Source organism: Eucyclogobius newberryi, unplaced genomic scaffold (assembly GCF_026437365.1).
Source record: "Eucyclogobius newberryi isolate DKJ021-1_F unplaced genomic scaffold, fEucNew1.0.hap1 SCAF_21, whole genome shotgun sequence".
Classification (NCBI taxonomy): Eukaryota; Metazoa; Chordata; class Actinopteri; order Gobiiformes; family Gobiidae; genus Eucyclogobius; species Eucyclogobius newberryi.
This window is the reverse complement of record NW_027315846.1, coordinates 25,543,861-25,567,471: the sequence shown is the minus strand read 5'-3', so window position 1 is coordinate 25,567,471 and position 23,611 is coordinate 25,543,861. Positions and strand designations below refer to the sequence as shown.

At 41.5% G+C, this 23,611-nt stretch overlaps 1 protein-coding gene across 2 annotated transcripts in view; it reads left to right on the top strand.

Moving 5' to 3' along the window:
• The window catches only part of aqr (aquarius intron-binding spliceosomal factor), an 88,212-nt gene that overhangs the window by 4,460 nt on the left and 60,141 nt on the right, over positions 1–23,611 (top strand). For both annotated transcript variants that reach the window (XM_072457197.1, XM_072457196.1), the window contains exons 7-20: positions 894–1,034; positions 2,052–2,120; positions 3,014–3,114; positions 3,192–3,268; positions 5,331–5,395; positions 8,028–8,144; positions 8,861–8,974; positions 9,831–9,934; positions 17,012–17,114; positions 19,466–19,586; positions 21,291–21,432; positions 21,654–21,832; positions 21,916–22,083; positions 23,094–23,263. In XM_072457197.1, the coding sequence (XP_072313298.1) occupies positions 894–1,034; positions 2,052–2,120; positions 3,014–3,114; positions 3,192–3,268; positions 5,331–5,395; positions 8,028–8,144; positions 8,861–8,974; positions 9,831–9,934; positions 17,012–17,114; positions 19,466–19,586; positions 21,291–21,432; positions 21,654–21,832; positions 21,916–22,083; positions 23,094–23,263 (1,671 nt within the window). The remainder of the gene's footprint in view (positions 1–893; positions 1,035–2,051; positions 2,121–3,013; positions 3,115–3,191; positions 3,269–5,330; positions 5,396–8,027; positions 8,145–8,860; positions 8,975–9,830; positions 9,935–17,011; positions 17,115–19,465; positions 19,587–21,290; positions 21,433–21,653; positions 21,833–21,915; positions 22,084–23,093; positions 23,264–23,611) is intronic.

The following is a 23,611-nucleotide window of genomic DNA, read 5'->3' as shown; positions in this document are numbered from 1 at the left end:
TAGCACAACTAAACTATAATCTGATCTTATAATCAAACGGCCCTTGATATTGAGCTTATGTTTACAATTATTAACATTCATGGTTGGGTGATTCTATTGAACAAATTGTTTTATAAAGCATGATTCAGGCTACGTAATTAAGTTCAGAGTTGGGTGTTAGGGTTAGAAATCATCTTAATAAACTGTTTGTTCACTATAAATCAAGTCTTTGTTCATGCTTTACTGAGGCAGGAATACAGCAAGTGTATTTATTATTAAGTGTTTCGTATTCTTGTTCTGTAAAACAATTTAAATGTTGTGCTCTACAGACATTTCCCATTCCTTTAAAAACTAGTGCTGAAACGGGCTAATCTATCACTCGCAACAAATCATTTATTTAAATTAACCTCAGCTTATCAAATAGGTAACAATTCTGCTGTAAATACACTAAAGATGTTCAAGTGGCAGCTCTTTAGCTTCTTCTGCTCATATTTCATTAAAAAATCGACCTAAACCGCTTCTCAATTAATCTCCAAAATAATTGATTTACAGAATAGTTGCCGCCCTACTGGAAGGTTTTCTATTAGTTTCTGTGTTCACATGAGAAATCCCGTGGATCCCTGTCTGTATTCTGCGCTCTACATTTTTATTCTACATTTTGTGATCCTATTGGTTCAAACTTTCTGAAGGCAAAAGTAAAGTTTTTCCATATTAAAAACTGCTCTAAGTGTACATTTCTGTAGCACAGAATTGAAATGGCTTAGTTTTGCTTCTAAAATTGTAGGATGATGTTGCGACCTGAATAACTATGATTATCGATTAACCGAATATTCTTCAATATTCCCTGGTTCAACCTGGTCAAATCTGGTGTCGTCCCACACCAGCTGATGAGACTAACAGATGTTTGTGAATAGGTGTTTAAGAAGAAGCCGGAGCACTTCCCCATGTTCTTCCAGAGTGTGATGAAGGCCGTGTTGCAGGGGGAGAAGTCCGGACTCGCGCTGAAGGAGCAGACCGTGCTGCTGCTCTTCCTGGACCACTGCTTCAACAGCCTGGTATTAACCCGTCATACGCCTGTTATGCACCCGTCATACGCCTGGTATTAACCCGTCATACGCCTGTTATGCACCCGTCATACGCCTGGTATTAACCCGTCATACGCCTGTTATGCACCCGTCATACGCCTGTTATGCACCCGTCATACGCCTGGTATTAACCCGCCATACGCCTGTTATGCACCCGTCATACGCCTGTTATGCACCCGTCAGACGCCCCTCATACGTCTATCATACGCCCGTCATATGCCTATCATACGCCCGTCAAATGCCTATCATACGCCCGTCAAATGCCTATCATACGCCCGTCATACGCCCCTCATACGTCTATCATACGCCCGTCATACGTCTATCATACGCCTGTCATACGCCCGTCATATGTCTATCATACGCCCGTCATATGTCTATCATACGCCCGTCATACGTCTATCATACGCCCGTCATATGTCTATCATACGCCCGTCATACGTCTATCATACACCCGTCATACACCCATCAAAGAGCAGATTGTATTCATTGTATTATTGATATTACACAATATGATAGGATAATATCACAATTTTGCGATATGTGTGATGATCAATATTGTCTATCATACGCCCGTCATACGTCTGTCATACGCCCGTCATCAAAACAGTAAATATGTCAAATGTTTTACTTAAACAAGTTTTATTTTCTCTGAAGAAGTAACATTTTAACACTGTCACAAAATTATTTCAGAAGATACTATATGTACATCCAATTGTACACTTGCCGGAAGGATCCAGCCTAAACATGCTCGACTAATCAATAAATCCAGATGACTACGTTTGCAGCTCTAAATATATGATTGAAGAATGTTCTCTTCAATATGAAAACAACTGTATTTCCAGATGCCACTGGAATAACTTATGATCAAACTTTTCTTTAACTGTAGCTGCATATCGAGTCCACTAGATGTCAGCGTAGCCCCTCGCGCGCCCTTCACTGCAGAGGCTCTTCTTCGTCCCGCTGCTCACTGTGTTTGTGGTTTGACAGGAGGTGGACCTGATCCGGGAGCAGGTGCAGAAGCTCATCTCTCTGCCCATGTGGATGTGTCTGCTGCCAGTAAGACTTCTACTGCCATCACGAGGAGAAAGACTCTTTATTTTTTTACACTTGTTTGAGGACAAAAAAAGCACATTGCACACTGTAACACATTCCTAATTGTGTTACAGTAGATATATAGTGTTTTGGTCCCTTCTAAAAGATATATTTAACTATTAAACTAACATTATTTCATTTATTTATGTTACTGTCCCGTACTAGAGAGTGTATCTTAAAATCAAGCTGTCACACATTTTTCAGAGTAGTTGGATTTTTCAAAAATTAGGATATAATAGTTCCTTCTTTTGAGCTTGGGCTTAAACTGAACCCCAGAGTTTGTCCTGAAGCATAAATGACACATGAGCTCCTTCTGTTTTTTCATGTCACACAACAGTACACACTTTGGATTACAGCCTTAAACTTCTGATATATATTTTTATTTTAAGATTTAAAGTAGAAATAAAGGTGTGGTTTGAATACATGAAAGCACAATGAAACACAGCTTTTTCTTAATTTAGGTGTACTTTATAGAAAACATTTTTGCACACGGAGTTGATTATTGACAGAAGTAAAACAGGATTTTAGAAAGTCACGTTCATCGGAAGTCAAAATATTGCTATGTATTTTTACAATATTTCAAATTGTACATTCTTGCTGCACATTCGGAAGTACATAGACCATAACTGTTTACTCAGGTGTGAATTACGGGTTAAGAAATTATAATACAGTTTGAAATCCATTTAGTGTCAGAAATACTTTTGAGGCAATGCCATTTCCACGTGTATAATCTTAGAATTGTTTTAGTTAGAAGTTGGAAGCAATCTTTAATAGATACCTTAATATATTTATATATATATTTTTATCCCTGGGCACCATTTTCACCCAGCCAACTGAATTTGACCCGGTGTTTGCAGGCCCGACTCCAGCACGAGCTGAAGAAGGTTCCCAAGCTGCAGAAGTTCTGGAATCTAAACATGAAGAAACAGGCCAAGATGGACGCCGACGCTGCAGAACAGTGAGGACGCTTTAGAAGTTCAAGTCTTCAGAGAGGGAGAAGCGGGCCTTTAACACGTGTCCTGTGTTTTATGTCAGGTCGAAAAAGGAGAGGACTTTCCTGTCAGCGCTCATCAAACAGTTCATTCAAGTGCTGATGTCAGTCCCAGCGACAGGTAAGGAACAAATCATCACCAACCACTGAACAAACGCAGGGAAACACGCGCTCGGGGGATTTGATGTTAAAATATACATGTATCTTTTCTGGTTTATGGTTAAAATCTGTATATTTACTGGATCTATCCACGTGAAGCAGAGATACAGTAAGACTTAAAGTGCCTCTGACAGGTTGGACCACTCATTGAACCGAAATGCAGTTATGTTTTATACATTTGAACTTTTGCCAAAATATTATAAAAATGTTATCTCAGAATAAATCATTTTTTAGGTTTATAATTGTACTTCCTGTTTGTAATTGAGGGCATCACACAAGGGAATTACCCTGGAAATTGAATTGAATTATGTTTAGAATGTCAAAAAAAAGTTTATTTTGTCTAAATTCGGCATAAACTTTGACTGGAATGAGTGTACCTATAGTCTGATGTCACTTCCTGTCATTGTCTACAGATTTTTTGAGTTTTCTCCATAAATACCTACTTGATTGGTGTAAAACTATAATTTATATTTATAACAGGTACTACTCTAAATGAAGTAAAAAAATAGACGGTTGTAAAATCCTGTCATCTACACTTTAAGTAAATGTACACACTTTTTAGTTTCTTTGATGTTTGTTGATCTTGTGTCATGACTGGTGTTGCCAAGATACTAAAATGACACACTTCACTAAAGCATCAGAATGTTCCAGTGTTGTTATCTAGACGGGACGTTGGCTGGTGAAAGAAGATTTTACCGCCAAATTTTGTGGCCCCAAAAGCTCTGCTTCAGGCTCAAATTCAAATCATAAGAATAATATTCTCATAGAAATTTAGCTGACCACTCGAATCATTGGTCAGATGAGTATTCATTTGAGCTGCAATGACTAATCGACTAACCACGACTAGTCAACTATACAAACTAATCGTAGTAGGGGCTGGACGATATTGGAAAGTAGAGTAATATAGAGTATCCTGATAACGATTGTCAGATGATATTATGTCAATCCACCAGAAATCTGTTAAAACAAGTTTTTGGAGGTTATTATCAGACAAATGTGAAATGTCAGGAAAAAAATATCACAAAAGTAAAGAAATGTCCCCTAAAAACTATAAACAATTGACTTGACATTAGAATTCTGATGTTCATAACAACATTCACTAGATTTGGATTGGTCATGCATGTTCCTGGTGGCTCCTGCGTGTCGGCCATGATCAGCAGTGGTTGTGTGGTAACGCGCAGCGACGCGGCGACACCTGAGTTCTAAAAACAGACCTGCCCGTGGTGTTTAGGTGGAGTCCAAAGTGACAGAGCAGTTTATACTCTTCCAAACAGCAGGACTCGTCACTCCACTGCCCGCTGCACGCCTCCGCTCCAGAATACACTGTAATTAAGTCCAGGCTCCCAGCATGCTCCTGTGCTGGCTGTGCAATACTTACTCACCAGAGCCAGCAGGGGGCCCCGCTGCTGTCTGCATCAGTTGCTTCCCAGTACTGACGGGCAGTCCTACACTGCCTGGTAAAACAGAGGCATAGACTGGGGGGAAAGAATAAACAGAAGTAAAATAAGCCAATAGAGCCTCTGATTGGCTAATGACAACCACTTCAGTAACAGAATAAATAATAATAATTATACATTAGCCTCACATAGCGCTTTTTCAGACGCTCAAAGCTTTGCGGTTTTGTGCATTATTTATTCGCTCCACACAGGTGGTAAGCTGCTATTGTGACCACGGCTGCCCTGGGGCAGACCGACTGAAGAGTGGCTGTCAATCTGTACAATCCACTCCTCTGACCGACACCAGTCACTCACACACGTCTGAAGTGTTGCCCAAGGACGCAGTGGCAGTTTTCACTTCAGATTTGTGACTTTGTCAGAGGTAGAGCTCCGCAAAGCTCCTGCGCTGGTTTGAATCATCATTTAGTCATCAGCAGACTCGTTCTGAGTTTGTCTGACTTTTTAATACCACACTGAAACATTTAAATGTAGGGTTTATCTAGATATTTTGAGATTTGCCAAGCATTGTGGAATCTGTCTAGAGGAACGTGTGTGTGAAAATGAACTTGAGTATTTTTCTTTTAACAGGGCCAGTATCCTTGGACCAAGTGCATTACTGTGAGCGATTCATTGAGCTACTGATTGATCTGGAGGTACGAAACCTTTTCTTTATTGTAGGTCCTTTATCCATACAACTGAAAATGAACTTTTTACATACAATTGTACACATCTGATTAGTCACATTTTGATCATTTCTAAACACAAGAGGACTGAACTTTTGTCTCACTGCATCACATCAGACACAGACTTATCACAGACTTACTATTAACACCGCCACACTGTCCACCACGTTAAACTCACTGCACTATTCAGTTGCTGGATCTGTTTTTCAATCACAAGATGGCGCTAAGTAGCGTTAGCTGCTACTGTTGTAAACACAAGCACTGCTGATGTCCCTGAGTCACAAACGTTATGAAAACTGTAGGATTGCATTGATGTGCATTGATCCAAACTTTAACTCCCCAATCCAGCCAGTTTACCAGACTTCCAGGTATGCAAAATGAGACTGGCATTGCACTGATTTAGACCACAAGAGCCAGGTTTTCAATATAGTTTATGGTTCTGGGTGACAAAAGAATAAAATCAAATTAAGAACAGGTATAGTCCTTTAAACGCAACAAGATAGTAGTTGTGTTGTCTCATTTTTATCATTTTATTTGGACACAAAGTTATAGGCTTGATACTGATTTTGATGCCAAAATGATGATAAAACCTTAAGCTTGTAATTGTCAACATAAAATAATAGTACTTTCTTTATCTTACCGTGTGCTCTATATTTACTAGCTTCAAAACTTGTCAAATTTCTTCCTCCAAAATCTTAACTATGCTCCACATGCTTTTTTAACGGAGGATTGGTCGTGGACCTCTGGATTTAAAAGGCACAAAGACCCACTATTGATCATTGGCGACCGGATTGTGCGATGTATGAATGCAGATGTTTCCAAAGTCCTGTACTCCTGACAGTCCTGTTGGTCGCCGCTGTGTCCTTCACGTTTGTCATGCTCCGGTCAGCAGTATAGGTGGAGCCTGTTTCACCTCGTCCCGCAGCCTCCTGTCATTGCTGTCTGCACACCTCTGCACTCTCTGAAACATGACACAAACCTTCCACAGGTTCTTTTCGGTACTTTTCTAAAGATGTTGAATGAACTGCAGTCATAGACCATAATCCGTGGAATGGGACACTTTAGTCACACGGTTTAAAGATACAGTAATATCAAGTCATATTGATGATTAGAATGAACTACTGCAGTTTATAGATACACATATATATGAGAAAGACAGAGAGGGCTAAATAGCATTTGAGTGAAAACAAAAAGAAGCGTTTTTAAGCTAAAATTATGGCCGTAGTACAATCATGCAACAATTCATTCATCAATTATTCATGAATTAATTGTATCCCTGATAAATACATTGTTGTTATTTATTTATGAGTGTAAAGTTAATTTGTGAACATAACTTTAACTTGAAATAGCTCTATGGGCCTTGCTACTCACTTTCAAGTAGAAGTATCGGTAACGGCATATATCCGCCTATCCCTTTTAATCATGATTACCATTCAAAATATTTTCTCCTCCAAGTATTCTGTTCAAGATTTGAATTACAATACCCATTTCTCCCACTCTGTGAAAGTATTTGTCATTTGCTTATCCCGTTTCCCTGTTTACGATACAGACTTCATTCACCGCACTCGCCTCGCACACAGCAGCACATTGTAAATCCACACCAGCACCAGGATGGAGTAATGGGACGTCCTCCCACCAGTGCAATCCGTCCCCCCTCTCTCCCTCTACTGCTGCCGCTGCACCTCTCATGTTACTCACGGCCTCCCGATCCGTCTCCCGGCCCCGCGCTGCTGACGGCCGCATCTCGCTCTTCCCGCTACCGTCCACAAAATGTCCACGCAGGCGCTCCGGCACTATCCTTTTACACACAGTCACTTCCCTGAAATCTATACTTCCTCTGCGCGGCCATGAACCAAGAGTGAACAGATGAAAAACGACAGGGGTTGGATCAAAGATGGTGGCGAGATGATGATAATAGTGTTTTTATGAATGACTTAGTCAACTAGGCAGGGAATGAAATCAAGGAAGTGCTATATTAATTTAAAGGACAGATATTATGGACTTTAAATGTTAACCTTTGTTCCCGCATCAAAAACATCCCTGGAGTAAAGTAAACTATTTAGCTTCAATCACACTAATCCTGTTTACAAACCCAGTTTCAAATTGTGTGGGGTCAAAGGTGGAACTCCAAAGGTCCCTTGTTTTTAAGTCCATAAAGCATCACTCGTTGAGCACATTTATGGCTAAAATCTGTAACTGCAAGCTTAGATTAGCTTTTCGGGACAGGCTAGCTTTGTTCATTTCCTCATGGTAATTCCCTCTGCTGCCAGTAGACTAGTTTAAGTCTAGAGTGTGTTTTCTGGTACAGATTATTTCTCTGCTATGATGCCAGACTGAATATTTGACATTGTAAAAGCTGAAAAAGGGGGAAAAAGATAAATCAAATTTCTGTTCATGAGTAATCCAGTTATATTTAGTTGTGTAATAGTCCAGTTTGATGAAAATGTATAAAAAAGCCATAGCTCATTATGTTATGTTATTAATGAGCGATGGGATTACATTTTTTTTCTCTCTCCTTTTTGGGCACCTTTTTGTGGTCTGTTTTTGTAAAAGAAAAACTTTCACTTGCCCAAAATAATGAAATGATGTGTGCTGTTTCCAGGCCCTGCTGCCCACCCGGCGCTGGTTCAACACGGTGCTAGACGACTCTCACCTGGTGGTGCACTGCCACCTGTCCGGGCTCACCCAGCGGGAGAAGGAGGGACACCTCTTCTGTCAGGTACTGTCACTGTGCACCTGCCACCAGCACTTTCACAGCCCAAAGACATTTAAAGTGCATGTGACTTTGATGTAAAACTATGACCAATATTTACCAAACAATTAAGTTGCTGTTTGTGACTACGAAATAGAAAAGCAGGACTAAACCAGGACTGGAGCGGGTCTAGAGCGGGTCTAAAGCGGGTCTAAAGCGGGTCTAAAGCGGGTCTAAAGCGGGACTAAAGCGGGACTAAAGCGGGACTAAAGCGGGACTAAAGCGTGACTAAAGCGGGACTAAAGCGGGACTAAAGCGGGACTAAAGCGGGTCTAAAGCGGGACTAAAGCGGGACTAAAGCGGGACTAAAGCGGGTCTAAAGCAGGTCTAAAGCAGGACTAAAGGGGGTCTAAAGCAGGACTAAAGGGGGTCTAAAGCAGGACTAAAGGGGGTCTAAAGCAGGACTAAAGGGGGTCTAAAGCAGGACTAAAGGGGGTCTAAAGGAGGACTAGAGCGGCTGGACTAACGCTGGACTAACGCTGGACTAACGCTGGACTAACGCTGGACTAACGCTGGACTAACGCTGGACTAACGCTGGACTAACGCTGGACTAACGCTGGACTAAAGCCTGTATGTGCGATCTTCAAAGATTTGAATGTAAATGGGACGAAATAGACAAATGAATGTGGAAATGTGGAGTGTGTAATTATCTTTATTTGAATCATTTGTTTTCTGCTGTTCAGCTGCTGGACATGCTGAAGTTCTACGCTGGATTCGAGATCAACGACCAGACCGGGAACGCCCTGACGCAGAAGGAGATGACCACCCTGCACTACGACAGGATCATCTCGCTACAGGTGCAAAGCAGATCACATGTACACCTAAAATCTGATCATTATCTGATATCTGGAGTTCTCAGATTATTGAAATGTCATGTAAACAGTTCCACACTTACAGTATAAGTCAGAGCAGTTAATGTGTTTGTTTGTATTCTAAAAGTGCAGGTTTTCCCTGTTCCGTCCTGGCACACTTCTCGACACTTTTGGCTGTGAGAGCAATGCAGCACTGCAGCCTCATTAATCAATACTTCAAACAGCCACAGAATATTACAAAACACCACACCTTCATCACCCTTGTACTGTTCCAAGTATATGCTGTACAAGTTTTACCGAACAATAGAATTATGCAACGTTTTAATGTTTAATACAAAACTTAAAAAAAAAAAAAATCTGGCATAAAACAGCCTGACTCAATCCTAAAACTTTGAAGTAAATCCCTGCATTCTGGTGCTTTTTGGTGCTATTTAATGTTCTCAGCTGCAGGCATACAATTTACTTCTAAAATTGATTTCATACAGTTTTAGTTGGACCTGAATATCATCAGATGTTTATTTTAAGTTGAACTTTAACTGCTTCTTACCACGTTAATGTAGCTGTTTGTCTTTAATACTGTGTCGTTCTCTTGCCTTTCCACAATAAAACTCATTTAGCTGCCACAATACAACAGTGCGAGATTGTTTGTTCATTGATTCATCGCATAGAAATAATCTAATCAAATAAGTGTTATCTGGACTAAACACTGACCCCAAAGCATGAGCTAAGAAAAGGGGTTTTATAACTCCGGTAGAGCAGGACTTACACCAAACGACTAAAGATGCGTGTAAAATAAGTGTTTCAATACTAAAATGAGATTGAGCGTGGGCCTGTCTTTCAGAGGTCCGCGTTCGGCCACTTCCCCGAGCTCCTGGACTTCGCTCTGTCCAACGTGGCGGCCGTGGACACCAGAGAGTCCTTGAAGAAGCACTTCGGACATCTCAGGTAAGGGCGCTCCTGGCAGTCTGTCGGAGCGGAGGTGGAGCAGATGTGGGCCGGTCTGCATGGGTGCACAGTCCAAACATGCAACAGTGCTTTATTTAACCGCGCTACCTCCTTAAACAGGAAGTACACTTATTTCCTATCTCCTATTCCTATTTTTACCCCTTCATGCGTAATATTGTGAAAAGAATCATTTGTTATAAATTATTGAACTATTTATAGAATTTGCAATGGCTACACCTGATTGACGATGAAGCAGCTAATGAACTACCCGTATTTTCCGGACTATAAGTCGCACCGGAGTATAAGTGTGCCATTAGCATGCTAATGTTTGTTAGCTTTAAAGTGACGACGAAAAGCTCTGTCCTCTGTTAGAGTTTTTGTTTAAGTGTAAATTCATCCAACTCATCACGGTCAATATTTAGGATACTCGAAATGCAAAGAGTGAGCAATACATTCTGACCACTGCAATCTGACCACTGCAAACCGTGTTACTGCATGACATGGAGCTTTTAATTAACGCATGAATTCTTCAGTTTTTGATCTGCATTTGGGCTCAACCATTTTGAAAGAAAAAACACATTTTAGTGAATCAAACCTGAAAGTTTACGATTTTGTCACTGATTGATCCAGTGCATGCTGGGATTGGGCAAGGCTCTTCACCTAACCTGACACCGCACGAGTGTTGGGGGGTGGGGTGGTGAGACATAAAATGGGTCTAAAAGAAAGTAGTGTTGTCACAATATAAAAATTTAGCTTGATACGCAACACCGATTTTGATACCACAATAATATAAATATTTGATGTGTTTTCTGGCATTTATACGACAGCACAGATAAAGGACATTTTATAAGTGAAAGGTGTAACTTTTCTGGTATACCATGAGCCTGGTAAACCTATTGTATCTAGCTTTCATTTATGCGATCTATTATACACGTGCCTCTGCTGGAGATATACAGACTTAACCACCAGAGAAGGCAATAACACGTCCACGGAGAGCAAGTTCCATTGTTCAATAACAGTAGCCATTTGTGATTTGGATTCACCGCTCCGTCTCGTTAGCACACAGCGCTGGGCCTCGCTCACACTGGCCTCTGCTTTAAACAGCAGCCGGCAGCAGCCAGAGAGCAGCGCACGCCTCATTAAGTCCATCGATTCAGCGCGCACTGAGGAGCACCTCTTTGAACAGCTGTGTTTGTCAGACGATATTAGGCCGCCAAAAAGCCCAAAGTGCCCTCGCTCCGATGAACCTGCTCCTCCGTATGTTTTACTATTTCAAACTAAGTGGAGATGTATTTCAAAAAGGGTGTAATAAAGTTAGATTTATCGCTGCATTGTGATTACATCCTCTTTTTTTTAACCTTTCTTCAGACTTAATGTCGCACATGATATTTCAAAGTGATTGATGGGACCTTACATCAGTATTGACTTAAAAACAATGATCTAGTTGTTTTTGTCCCCCAGAAAAACCATTGGCAATCGCGACCCCCAAACACAAATGACTCAGGTGGTTGTGGGGGGGGTTGTTTTGCTGTGTGGGGTCAGGCGGTTGTGGGGGGGGTTGTTTTGCTGTGTGGGGTCAGGCGGTTGTGGGGGGGGGGTTGTTTTGCTGTGTGGGGTCAGGTGGTTGTGGGTGGGGTTGTTTTGCTGTGTGGGGTCAGGCGGTTGTGGGGGGGGTTGTTTTTGACGTTGATTTATTTTCAGGACATTTTTTATGCCAACAAATAAGAATCTATATTTACCACTGTATGTGAAGCATGTCAAGCCTTGTGTAAGACTATTGTATACATTTTCAATTGTCCCCATATCATTTCACGAACCATTAGTCTACGCAGTGTGAGAAAGTCTTTATAATAACTACACTGTAATGAGCCTCAACAAAGCATGAACAAAGTCTTAAATCTAAGAATGATTCAGGCTTAGTGACCACTCAATCTTGGGTTAGGCACATGTTACGATTGATCATTGTATATGTTAATCTTGAAGCTTTCTGCTTGATAACCATGTCAGGTCATCCATATTCTGAGTTGAGTATATTGTCACCTTAATGTTGCTGCTACATATTTTATATCAATATTTATAGTGGTAGTTTAAAAGAATGTGCCCATAGAAAGTGAAATATAACAGTGAACAACACAATTTCATGAATATTCAATTGTGACACACATTTTATGTGCTTAACAGTACAAACATGATTATTTATTCATTTATTTTTTAATGCTATTCCAGATGGTTAAACTATTTGTTTATTAAAAGATACATATTTGGCTATACAGTGAACCCTCGTTTATCGCGGGGGTTCCAAAACGAACCCGCGGGAGTCGAAATCCGCTAAGTATAAACCTTTATTTTTTTACAGTTATTATTGTCATGGAATTAGACACACACCGATGCTATTCCTTAACACATAGAGAACACAATTCAACCTAGAATATGAAACGACACAGAAACATCAGACATTTGTGTGGCATGCATGGGAGAAAACGCGGGGACTGTGTCAGCCAGGCCGTTGTAAGGAGCCTGGCTGACCCTCCTGCGTCTCACCCCCGCGTCTCACCCCGTTTTTTCCCATGCTGGTTGGTTTTATTACATATTCTGGAATAGGCGGGTCACATTTCTCATTGGTCAGCCTCACATCAAGGCACTTGGTATTTTTCCGTAGAGATCAAGCCTTGGGTAAACATTACCCAGACTCGTCTGGGTTATCACCCCCCCTAGGGTAAACATCCTTTAGCCCATCTTTACGACCCCTTCACAAACAAATGCTGTCACACACCCGTTCTTCTCTTAGACTAATGATGCAGATAAAATATCACTATTATGCAGATAAAATACATCACAGAAATATAATCATATATTCACATTTTATCACAATTATACAATGAAATACTCCATAAAACATTGAAGCTCACGCGTGCCGCTCTCACCGGCCTCGCAAACTTCAATTTGGCAAGCGGTTTTACGTACGTGTACATATTAATCCATAACGTTATTGACACACAGGTAGAGAAGACGCGGAGAGACTCTTTATCGAATCAGAATGCAGAACACAATGCATGATGAAAATCCGCGAAGCAGCGAGACCGTGAAAAGTGAACCGCGTTATAGCGAGGGATCACTGTATAGAACATTGTCCTCCAAAAATATATATTCATTTTTGGAAACCCCTCAGTCATCTCGGACGTGGAAAAAGTTTCAATGGTTGTCTTCTGGACAATGTTGTAAAATTCATCCTAAAAACGTATTGGATCTGAGGAGCTGGTCTGAGAAACTCTTCTTTAGTTATACTGCTCTGAGGGCGGCGCTTAGTCAGCTCAAAGCTGCTTCTCAGATTGAAAATAACTTCCAGATGGTAGTCAAAATGTCTTGGTTTTTAAGTCCAGAAGATTAGTTTGAAACTGTCTCCGCAATATTCACTTTTGCCAGTATTGCCCACCTCTAGGTGCACTTATGCAAACAATTTGAAGACACATTTCCGACAATGGTGTGCAAAGCTGAAGTTGTGCTGCTTACCTAACCCTGCTCTGTCTTACTCAGCTGTCGGTCGTGCCCCTCCCCTCTGCTGTTACCGCTGCTGTTTTGTTGCTTATCCACGCGTCTTACATGCCAGGTCATCCTCGCAAAGCGCCTCCTCAGCATCCTCCGCGTCCTCCTCCTCGTCCTCCTGCAGCCCTCCGCCCCGTCTGCATGCATGTTCACGTCCTGGGGCTTGTCACATCGCCGTCCGTCCTTCTCCGTCCAGTGTCAGCGCGATTAGCACAGGTCTGCGTGCGGAGGACCACGCCTTGGCTTGCTCTGGGGCCAAGAGGGGCTTTGATTTTTCATAATCCCGCGGCGGCTCCACACATGCTGACGGAGCAGGAGGGCACTGTCAGGGCAGACACAAGAAGTGCTGGATAAGGCTGTGCTGGTGCGTGGGTTTACATGCGGGACAAAGGGAATGGGCAATGAGATACAGTATGTAGCAAGAAGTATTTAACAAGAGTGAAGACATGGCAGAGGATTTGTAACTCTAGAGTCTGCACGTGGGATGGGCAATATGGTTCGAAAGAGATCAGGATATTATTAGACACATAACAAAATGAGTACGTAATAGCTTTGCATTATTGGCTGATGCAATAATTGATATGTTAAAAAATTGTAAATGTCTTAACATAAAGCTGTTCCATCTGACAGAAATGTACTGTTTTTAAAATGTAATTCATGACTTTCCATATTCAGTCTAAATTAGTCAGGTTTAGTTTCGGTTTTGTCACAAAATTTTTATTTAAAGGTGGTATGGACGATTTTTTTCAGCAATTTTTTTTAATCATATTTCCTCGTGGCGTGTATAAATCATTTGTCCTGCCACGTATCAATCATAAAACGCACCTACCGCTCACCTGCAGCCGCATCAGGCTCGTCCCCACGTTTCCGCGTGCCTAAGCGCATGGATCTATCATAATATAGTTCCCTCAGTGTACGGGGCAAAATGAAGACGGAGAAAGACAGTTCGAGCTGATGCAGAAGTGGACAGAAATCTACGGGAGACGAGCGATGCGATGCGATGCGCTCCGGTGCGCTAATAAACAAACGCACGTGTGTGTTGTATCAGTCCGCACGGGGGAGTGCGCATGCGCACTTCCGCCTGCGTTCTCAAATCGCCGAAAAATCGTCCATACCTCCTTTAAGGTATAAATGTATAGATTGAACATCTAACTGAAGTCATTGTTTCAAAAAGTAAATTCAAGTATCGCTATGATAAGGATTAGAGATATAACAATCACTGAAGTGTTGCGATATCATATTGTCATAAGTCTCGCAATAATATCTTTGGCTGTTACAATACATTGACTTACAAGCTACTTTGCGTAAATACTTTGCTTTGTTGCAGCAACGCTCATAAACCAGTGCAGACCTAATCCCTCATTGGTCCAGGACTGTTCCATCATAGTGTTCAGATGACTACAACTGAACCCTTTTCTGTTTTGAAAATCACCACGTTGCTGCTCTGAGCTATGTAAGCCCCGCCCTCTGGGAGGGGTTTCCTCATAATGTCACGATATCATATTAATGAGTCACAATTGTCGTGAGGGGAAACATCACGATTACACTATTAATCCTGATTTTTCTGTAAAAAGAAAGGAAACTTTGATGTTGTATTCTCTTATATTTGAGCTTGCGGGGGAGTGAGAGGGAAATGTGTTCATTATAACAGTCGACCTGCCCACCATTTAATGCAGCAAGTCATTTTGAAAGAAAATGGCCACAAATCGATTAAATAATGTAACTGTAAGCTTATTGGCCCTTCATTGTAGCTCTTTTACGTATTAGAGTTTTTAGTGAGATGAGCTCCATAGTAACGTTCGGGGGCGGGGCTTGAGACTTTGAGAAAGTCACTTTCCTTTGGCTCACATCAACAACATCCGGCTCTGTGAAGAATAAAACAGTGTTAAGAGGTAGGCTTACTCTCTAGCACTACCTGTCCTCTTTATTCTCCCTCTCTCTTTGCCCTCCTTTATTTGTGTGGCTCCACTTTCGGCTCGCTGAGCGCCCACTTTGCCCCAACAACCCGTCAATGATGCAGCCCCTGGCTCTGCCCCTTGTACACTCAGCGGGTAAGCAGCGGGTATAAAACGGCTGTACTGACGCTGACTGTAGCGCGTGCAGTTGACCCGCACTAGTGTGGACCTCCGTGTGTGCTGGACCGGCCCCTCAGCGCCTTTTTCCACAGACGGATTGGACTTTTTGATGTGTTCGATGCATGCATGCGCAAACACACACGTCGCCTGTGACTCGCGTTGCGCCTGGACACATCTGTGGTATACCGCAGGTTCCAAAAAACCCCATATATAGTAATACTAGAAATACCAGTTAATCTTGAAATCCCTACCTCTTAATCTATTTGTTTACACTGTCTAAGTTTCACCTGAAACTAATCTTTTTTGCCCTAACAGCCTTGTAATGGGCCATAGGATCTTATTGTTAGCTGACTGCAGCTCCTCCTCACTGATTAGTGCCTGATTAACATCTGACTGTTCTGTACTGTTGGCCGACCAAGGCCTTAAAACGCTGTTATAGAAAATCCAAGTTCTCACTCGGGCTGCAGCTCATGAATATTTAGCAGTGTTTGTGATTTTGATTTGATTGGGATTCATCTTGCAGCATTAGTTTTCAGCTCCCATACTGCAACAGGCTCTAGCTAAAACATATGCCATACAGCTCTTATTTCATGAGATTAATGTGTTGGCTAATGGTCCCTGTTAAAAACATGATTAAGCTCTCAGTAGTTGGTATTTGTTTTAGGGCAGCGACGATTAATCAAGTAATCGTGACCAGTCGATTGGGTATTTGTAGTTTTTCCACACCGAGAAGAGTGAGGAATGCTCTGGGGCAGCTATCCATTTACGTATTTCCTGTGAACGTTAATTAATCTGCCTGTCTTATTGACCAATGATTGTTTCATTGTTTGATTTACTAACATTCTCTTGGTTTAAACAGTTTTGAAAACTGTGAGGCAAACTAAGACTGCAGCATTATTAAATCAAAATGTATGAAAATAATAAACTATTTCTGATATTCATAAATACACTTTATTTGTAAATCTCATCCAGAAGCAGTCACCATATTTCAATCTTTACTTGGTTCAAATTAATTAAAGTCTACAATAGAGATAATCGTTTGACTAAATGTTAGTGACAGTCCTTAGTTCAGTATAATAATGTGACTTTTTAAACCCCACATGCTCACAAAACCCTGTAAACCATGTCACACTTATTCACTTTTCGCTATTGTGTACAATTACTGTGGATTATTGTGTTATAATATGCAAAAGATGAGATGACCTTTATCTGTCTCGCGGTGGGGAAATTCCAGTGTTGCAACGCACAAAAGAACAACAGGAGAATAGAAACGTCCAATAAATAAAAATAGATTCTATATTTATTAATTTCCTACCGCTTGTGCCCGTTAGGGGTCGCGGTGACTGGAGCCTATCCCAGACTTTATATCTTACACACTGTACAGGTATAGCAAAAATAAACTGTACAGTAAATGGCAAGTATTGTACTAAAAGCCCTGTATTTTCTTGTCCTTTTGCAGTCATAACAAGCTCCACCAGGTGGCGTCATACCTGTGCCTTTTACCCGAGCTGCCTGAAGGACAGGACACCAGCTATGACAAGGACTTCCTCCTGGAGCTGCTGGTAATGACTCTGCTTTTATGACATATTAAACTTCCATAGGCAGCGTTTTACATTTGAACACCCCTCCTTGTATTTTGGCCATCAAGCTCCACATCAAATATTCATAGACACAGGATACAAGACTTTTAGATGCTCATCTATACATTATACATGGCTGGGGATATATTGCTCGGAGCATATGGTTATAAAATAATGAGTTTGTTTCAGCTTTTTAATATTTGGACCTTGGATTTTACATTGCATTCAACAGAATTTACATATCAAGGTTTATTTACGTGTGAGCTAATCAAATGTAAAGCCACAGATATTGCTCAAAGCGTACATTTACAAAGCTTAGACCTCCGAGAGCGTTAAAAGAGACACATGACGCTTTTATTCAGGTATTTATTACATAGCCGAGAGAGATGGTCCGTCCAGCGTGTCTTTGGTCTTCCCTGGGGCCTGAGCAGATGCACGAGCGACCTCAGCTGGCTCTCCTCAATGTGGAGGAGCAGCGGCTCTACGCTGAACTCCTTTATAAGCCCAGCCCTTTTATTTTTTTTAAAGTGTCTCCGTGACATTTTAGAAGTTTTAACTTTTCAAATATTCACAACTAAGTACAGGATGTGGGTGGGGATAGGGGGAAGGTGAAAATAGCCTGAGCCTCAGTTTGCAGGACAATACAATATTAACTCGAACATGCAGGAATCAATCAAAAATACTTTGGATTAGAGTTTATTTTCTTATCCCAGGCCCCTGTAAGTCAGGTGGGCCGGGCTCGGGCCCTGAGCATGTGTTCACATGTGTTCGCACGTGTGTCCCGGGGATGATGACAGCGGCCCCAGTTTAAATAATGATGAGGAAACACCATTGTAACAAAGTTAAAGGTGGTATGGACGATTTTTTTCAGCAATTTTTTTATCATATTTCCTCGTGGCGTGGATAAATCATTAGTCCTGCCACGTATCAATCATAAAACGCACCTATCGCTCACCTGCAGCCGCGTGCGGTTCGTGCCTAAGCGCATGGATCTATCATAATATAGTTCCCTCAGTGTACGGGGCAAAATGAAGACGGAGAAAGACAGTTCGAGCTGAAGCAGAAGTGGACAGAAATCTACGGGAGACGAGAGATGCAATGCGTTGCGCTAATAAACAAACGCACGTGTGTGTTGTATCGGTCCGCACGGGGGAGTGCACATGTGCACTTCTGCCTGAGTTCACAAATCGCCGAAAAATCGCCCATACCTCCTTTAAACATGCATTGAAATTGATTTTGAGTATTGAGCATATTATGTGTACATTATTGCTTCTTGTACTTTACAGAAACCCTGTATTAAGTTGCATGGGCATGAGACGCAGTGTTCAAGATCACAAACCAAATATTAAAAAATATTTTAAATATTTCATAAGCCCTCTAACCATTATTCATTGGATGTGTAAAGTATGTCCCGTGGATATTTACAGTTGCTCTCTTACGCTGTCCCTGGAAGGATTTTTCTTGTAGCTGATTATCATGTGATTAGCTGACTGCAGTAAACGGATACATACTGTTTTTGTACTGCCAATACAAGAATATTTTAGACCAACAGACAACAGCTGACCATAAACGTGTGTGAAGAAGAGCCTCTTGTTTGAGTGTTAGAATTTAACATTGATTAATTGTAGCCCTAAAGAAAGAAATATTTTTACTAGTGCAGGGTTTTTTATTTTGCCAGAAATTTAAATCTGCAGCAGATTTTGAAACTTGTGTAATCTCCCAAACAAAAGTATAAAGTTACATTTTTGCCCTTTTGTGGTGAATTTTATGGTTCATTCACGTTTTGTGTGATACTGGAACCTCAAAGACATTTCCAGGCACATTTTAGCACATTCTTCATGCCTTGTGAAAAAATCATCTGAATGTTTATCGAGTCAAAGCAAAAGATATTGAAATATATATATATATTTTTTCAATATTTCTTACCCCTATGGCTATATGACTCTTCTTCAGCTGTTATCGTATTATAAAATAATGGCGTATATGGATGTTATTGGGCACAAAAATGCCTTCCTATGACCAGGCTCACCTTTCTACAGATCTGATCTGTAACTTGGCCTTGTGGTGTCATCAACTTTACTCCGTGGAGAATGACAGGTTAAATGACTGTGAGAAATTCTAGGCAATAAATCTCCCATGAATTTCATATCTAACACAGCAGTGACATGATGCACCTTTGAAACCATTGAGAACATAGTTGTTTTTGTTCAGTATAAAGTTATCTTTCTAAAATTCTAATCATTTAAAGCTCATAGAATTATTAAAATCCACCATGACGTCCAATACCCCTCCTACATATGAACATATGACTGAACTCTTGATTGTGTCCACAGGTGTCTCGTCATGAACGCAGGATCTCTCAGATAGAACAGCTCAACCTGATGCCTCTGTACCCCACCGAGAAGATCATCTGGGACCAAAACATTGTGCCCACGGAGTACTACTCAGGAGAGGGTATGGCAGCTCCGTTTTAAATCAGTTCTATTCATGTTTTTAACATTCTGAAAGGCAAAACATTTAAAACATGTACAATAAGTTGCACCTTAAAACATCAGATTGTTGGCTATCAATAACATAAGTAGAGTTGTGTTTAGCTTTATTTACACTATGTTTCATTGATCCTGTTTATGAGCTTGGTCAACTCTGAGCCTCATGAAATTTTTTTTTCAAATTTCCCAGATTTGTGAGGTCATTATGTTTTTTTTGCTGCTTTTCAAAATCATTTTGATGTCAATTCATGTTCTTTACCCCTGGTCACCCTTGAAAAAGACGTCTAGATCTCAATAGGTGTTACCTAGTTTAATAAAGGTTCAAAAATAAATAAATAACATTAGCATGTCTAGCTTTAGTTTATTTCCCCATGGTAATTCCCTCTGCTGTCATTAGATGGCCTGCTAACACCAATTCTGTTTAGGGAGCACCCAACTAATATAAAGTCATATGTGGTTTCAGTAAATACATTATTTTAAGTTGTATTAAATGAGAGCTTAAAGGACAAACAACATGCAGAACATGTGTCCTTTAATACATATTATGCCAACAGAGGTTTCTTGTTTGGCCAAATAAAAGAAATAGTGTGTTTCCGGTAACATTGAAAAAAAAAAAAAATTCAGGTAAGGTCGTTTTCTTCTCTCAGAAGTGAGCGCTTCGCATTGAAGTGGCCTTATTGGTATGCAGATATTGTATAAAATAGATCCCTACATCTATACTAGTCCAACCACAGAAAAAGAGCCATTAGCAGGCACTCTATTGTTGTCTGCGCGGCGTGGACCCTCTGTGGACCCTCTGTGGACCCTCTGTGGACCCTCTGTGGACCCGCTGTGGACCCTCTGTGGACCCTCTGTGGACCCTCTGTGGACCCGCTGTGGACCCGCTGTGGACCCTCTGTGGACCCTCTGTGGACCCGCTGTGGACCCGCTGTGGACCCGCTGTGGACCCTCTGTGGACCCACTGTGGACCCTCTGTGGACCCGCTGTGGACCCGCTGTGGACCCGCTGTTTTCCCCTGCGCGTGTTCCCAAAAAGTTTTCCAAAGCACCATTGCTTTTAAGTGCCCAGCCGTACTTTGGAGTCTCGTTGACCAAATGGATCACTTGCTAATAAGCATTTCCAGCAGTAGTTGGAACTTTGAAAGTGGCGAACGAACCCGAACAGGCTTTGCAGTGTCGACGTCGCACTGTTTTTCTTATTGTCACTACGTGATGTGAATACTTTTCGACCGTCACACAATATATCAAAATATCTTCACCGCTGCTACCCCGGACGTGCCTGTCGCCACGGCCATGGCAGCCAGTGGTTTGGCACTAGATCATACACTCTTAACTGATTCTGACTTCCGTGAGTTAGAAGTGTATGATCTAGTGCCGACCCAGACGGTCTGCACGCTGACCAAATATGAGCTTCTGCAAACATAGGTTTCGTTTTACCTATGGGCGCATCTATCAAAAGTGCAGCAATTTTTATATCTTACGATCCCCACAGATGATTTTTTTTCCCGCAGCTTTTGGATTCTCTCTCACAATTTGACATTCTCGAAACGTAAGGCAAGTAAATATGCGATAAAATGTTTGATGTCGGGTTTTGAAATTCAGGTCGGTCGGGTTACCGGAAACACAATTTTTTTTTTTGCCTTAATTAATAATGTATATATTTTTCCCAGGCTGCCTCGCTTTACCCAAGCTGAATCTGCAGTTCCTGACCCTCCACGACTACTTGCTGAGGAACTTCAACCTGTTCCGCCTGGAGTCCACCTATGAGATCAGACAAGACATAGAGGATGTTGTGTGGCGCATGAAACCATGGTAACCTCTTTCAATGTTTCATATGTGTAAAATGTTGTATTGATTGTTTAGGTATCTATGTATTACAAATGTTATCAGTTTAATTAGGATTGGAACCAAAAAGTTCTCCTGTGTCCTCCACCCGAGAGGTTTCCAAACATTTATTGTATTTTGACAGTATTAGAGACATGAAATACCAAGAATGTCCTTGTATGAAGAAAGTATTCAAAATCTCTCTGCAGGGCATCCGAGTATGGAGGCGTGGTGTTCGGAGGCTGGGCGAGGATGGCACAGATCATCACGGCGTTCTCCATTGTAGAAGTGGCTAAACCAAACATCGGCGAGAGCTGGCCTGCCCGCGTGCGCGCCGATGTCACCGTCAACCTCAACGTGCAAGACCACATCAAGAACGAGTGGGAAGGTACACAGTCTAGGCTGATAAAGAAGCGCTTTTAGTGACAATATACTGTAGTTCACCATATTGTCTGTCTTCTCTTTTGCCAGGCCTCAGAAAGCATGATGTGTGCTTCCTGGTCACCGTGCGGCCCACTCTTCCCTACGGCACACGGTTTGACCGACGACAGCCCTTCCTAGAGCAGACCGGCCTGGGGTACGTGAGGGGCTGTGAGGTGCAGGGCATGCTGGACGACAAGGGGCGAGTCATAGAAGAAGGTAATCACTTCTCCATAAAAGTAGTTGTAACTTTTTAATAGGGCTGTCCCGTTTCCTGCTAATATGACAACAGGCTTCATGTCACTTTCCCAAAACTGTCAGAAATAATACTCATAGTCCTTGTCATTTAAATGCATTGGTCAAAAGTCAGAGGCTTCATCTTAAAACAGAGGAAAGCTATGTAAGCCCCGCCCCCTTCACCTCACACTGCACTAAGCTCCTGGAAAGAAGACAGAATGGACCAATCCAATTAAGGCCAGGAAACAGTAAATGTGTGTAGTGTTGAGGTTTTCTTTATCAAATTAGATTTGACATTTTAGTATTGTGACAACACTATAGGACAGTATAATGTAGAATAGGGATGAGACCAGGGAAGGACATGTAGCAGATAGTCTAAGCTGGAGTCAAACTCATAACGCTTCTCACATCGAGTGCACGTGTGCCATCCACTCGGCCACCAACTGAACCATGTCATGTTTCCGCCTCTGTGCTGCAGAGACGCTGGACATATGTGACAGAGGATAATTATGAGGGAGGAAAAGGTACTCTGCCCCTTTAAAAAAAACTTTCAATCCAAAGATCAGCCCAGCTCCTGTCCCACATTCCTGGCTGTCATTTTTATTCAAGTACAACCCCAGTTTACCTGCATTATTATGGGACTATGGGCTGTGCCGCTTATGTATAATTACTGCAAGGAGAATCATTTTTCTTGAACTCAATTATTTAATTACTTGATTTGCTCTTTTTATAATTGACTCACATTTGCAAAGGTGTCTGTCTGAAATCCTGCCTCCTTTTGTACCAGGGGATGCCAGATAATGGGATCTGCCTCAATCCAGACAGAAAAGCTCTGGGTTGGGTTTGTTGCACCTCTGCAATGATGTAATAAGACCATATTTACTGGCAAATGTTGACCCAGAACTTTTATTTCTACAAAACTGCTCTGTAGTAATACAAATGAACATAAATTCTTAAAATACATTTGCATCGTCACCTTCATTTTTGCATAGGGCCTGAGCCACGACCTAAACTTCTCGGAGACACCAGAACATTCCGCGTGTGGCTGGATCCAAACCAGTACCAGCAGGACATGACCAACAACATCCAGAATGGAGCCGAGGACCCCTACGAGTCCTTCAACATCCTCATGAGACGCAAGCCTAAGGAGAACAACTTCAAAGTAAGAAGTAGTGAACATGTTTCAGCTGGTTTGCTATGGATCTGATCGGGACGGTTCAAAAGTGTGTCCACTGTCGTACAGAGCGTGTGCACACTTTCTATGCGGCTGAGTACAATTTATTACGATCGAATACAGATGTATATTGTAAAAGCAGTTATTTCAGTCAAAGTGAGACCATAAAGTGCGTTCTGCATCTAATTATTGAGCTTTATTCAATGAAAACCAGGGCATGTGCAGTTAGCATGCTCGCTGTTGTTAGCTTTACGGCGATGACAAAAGTGGAAACATGTTTATGATCTTACAGCTCATATCAAAATTATATCATAACAACATGATACTTTTATGTTG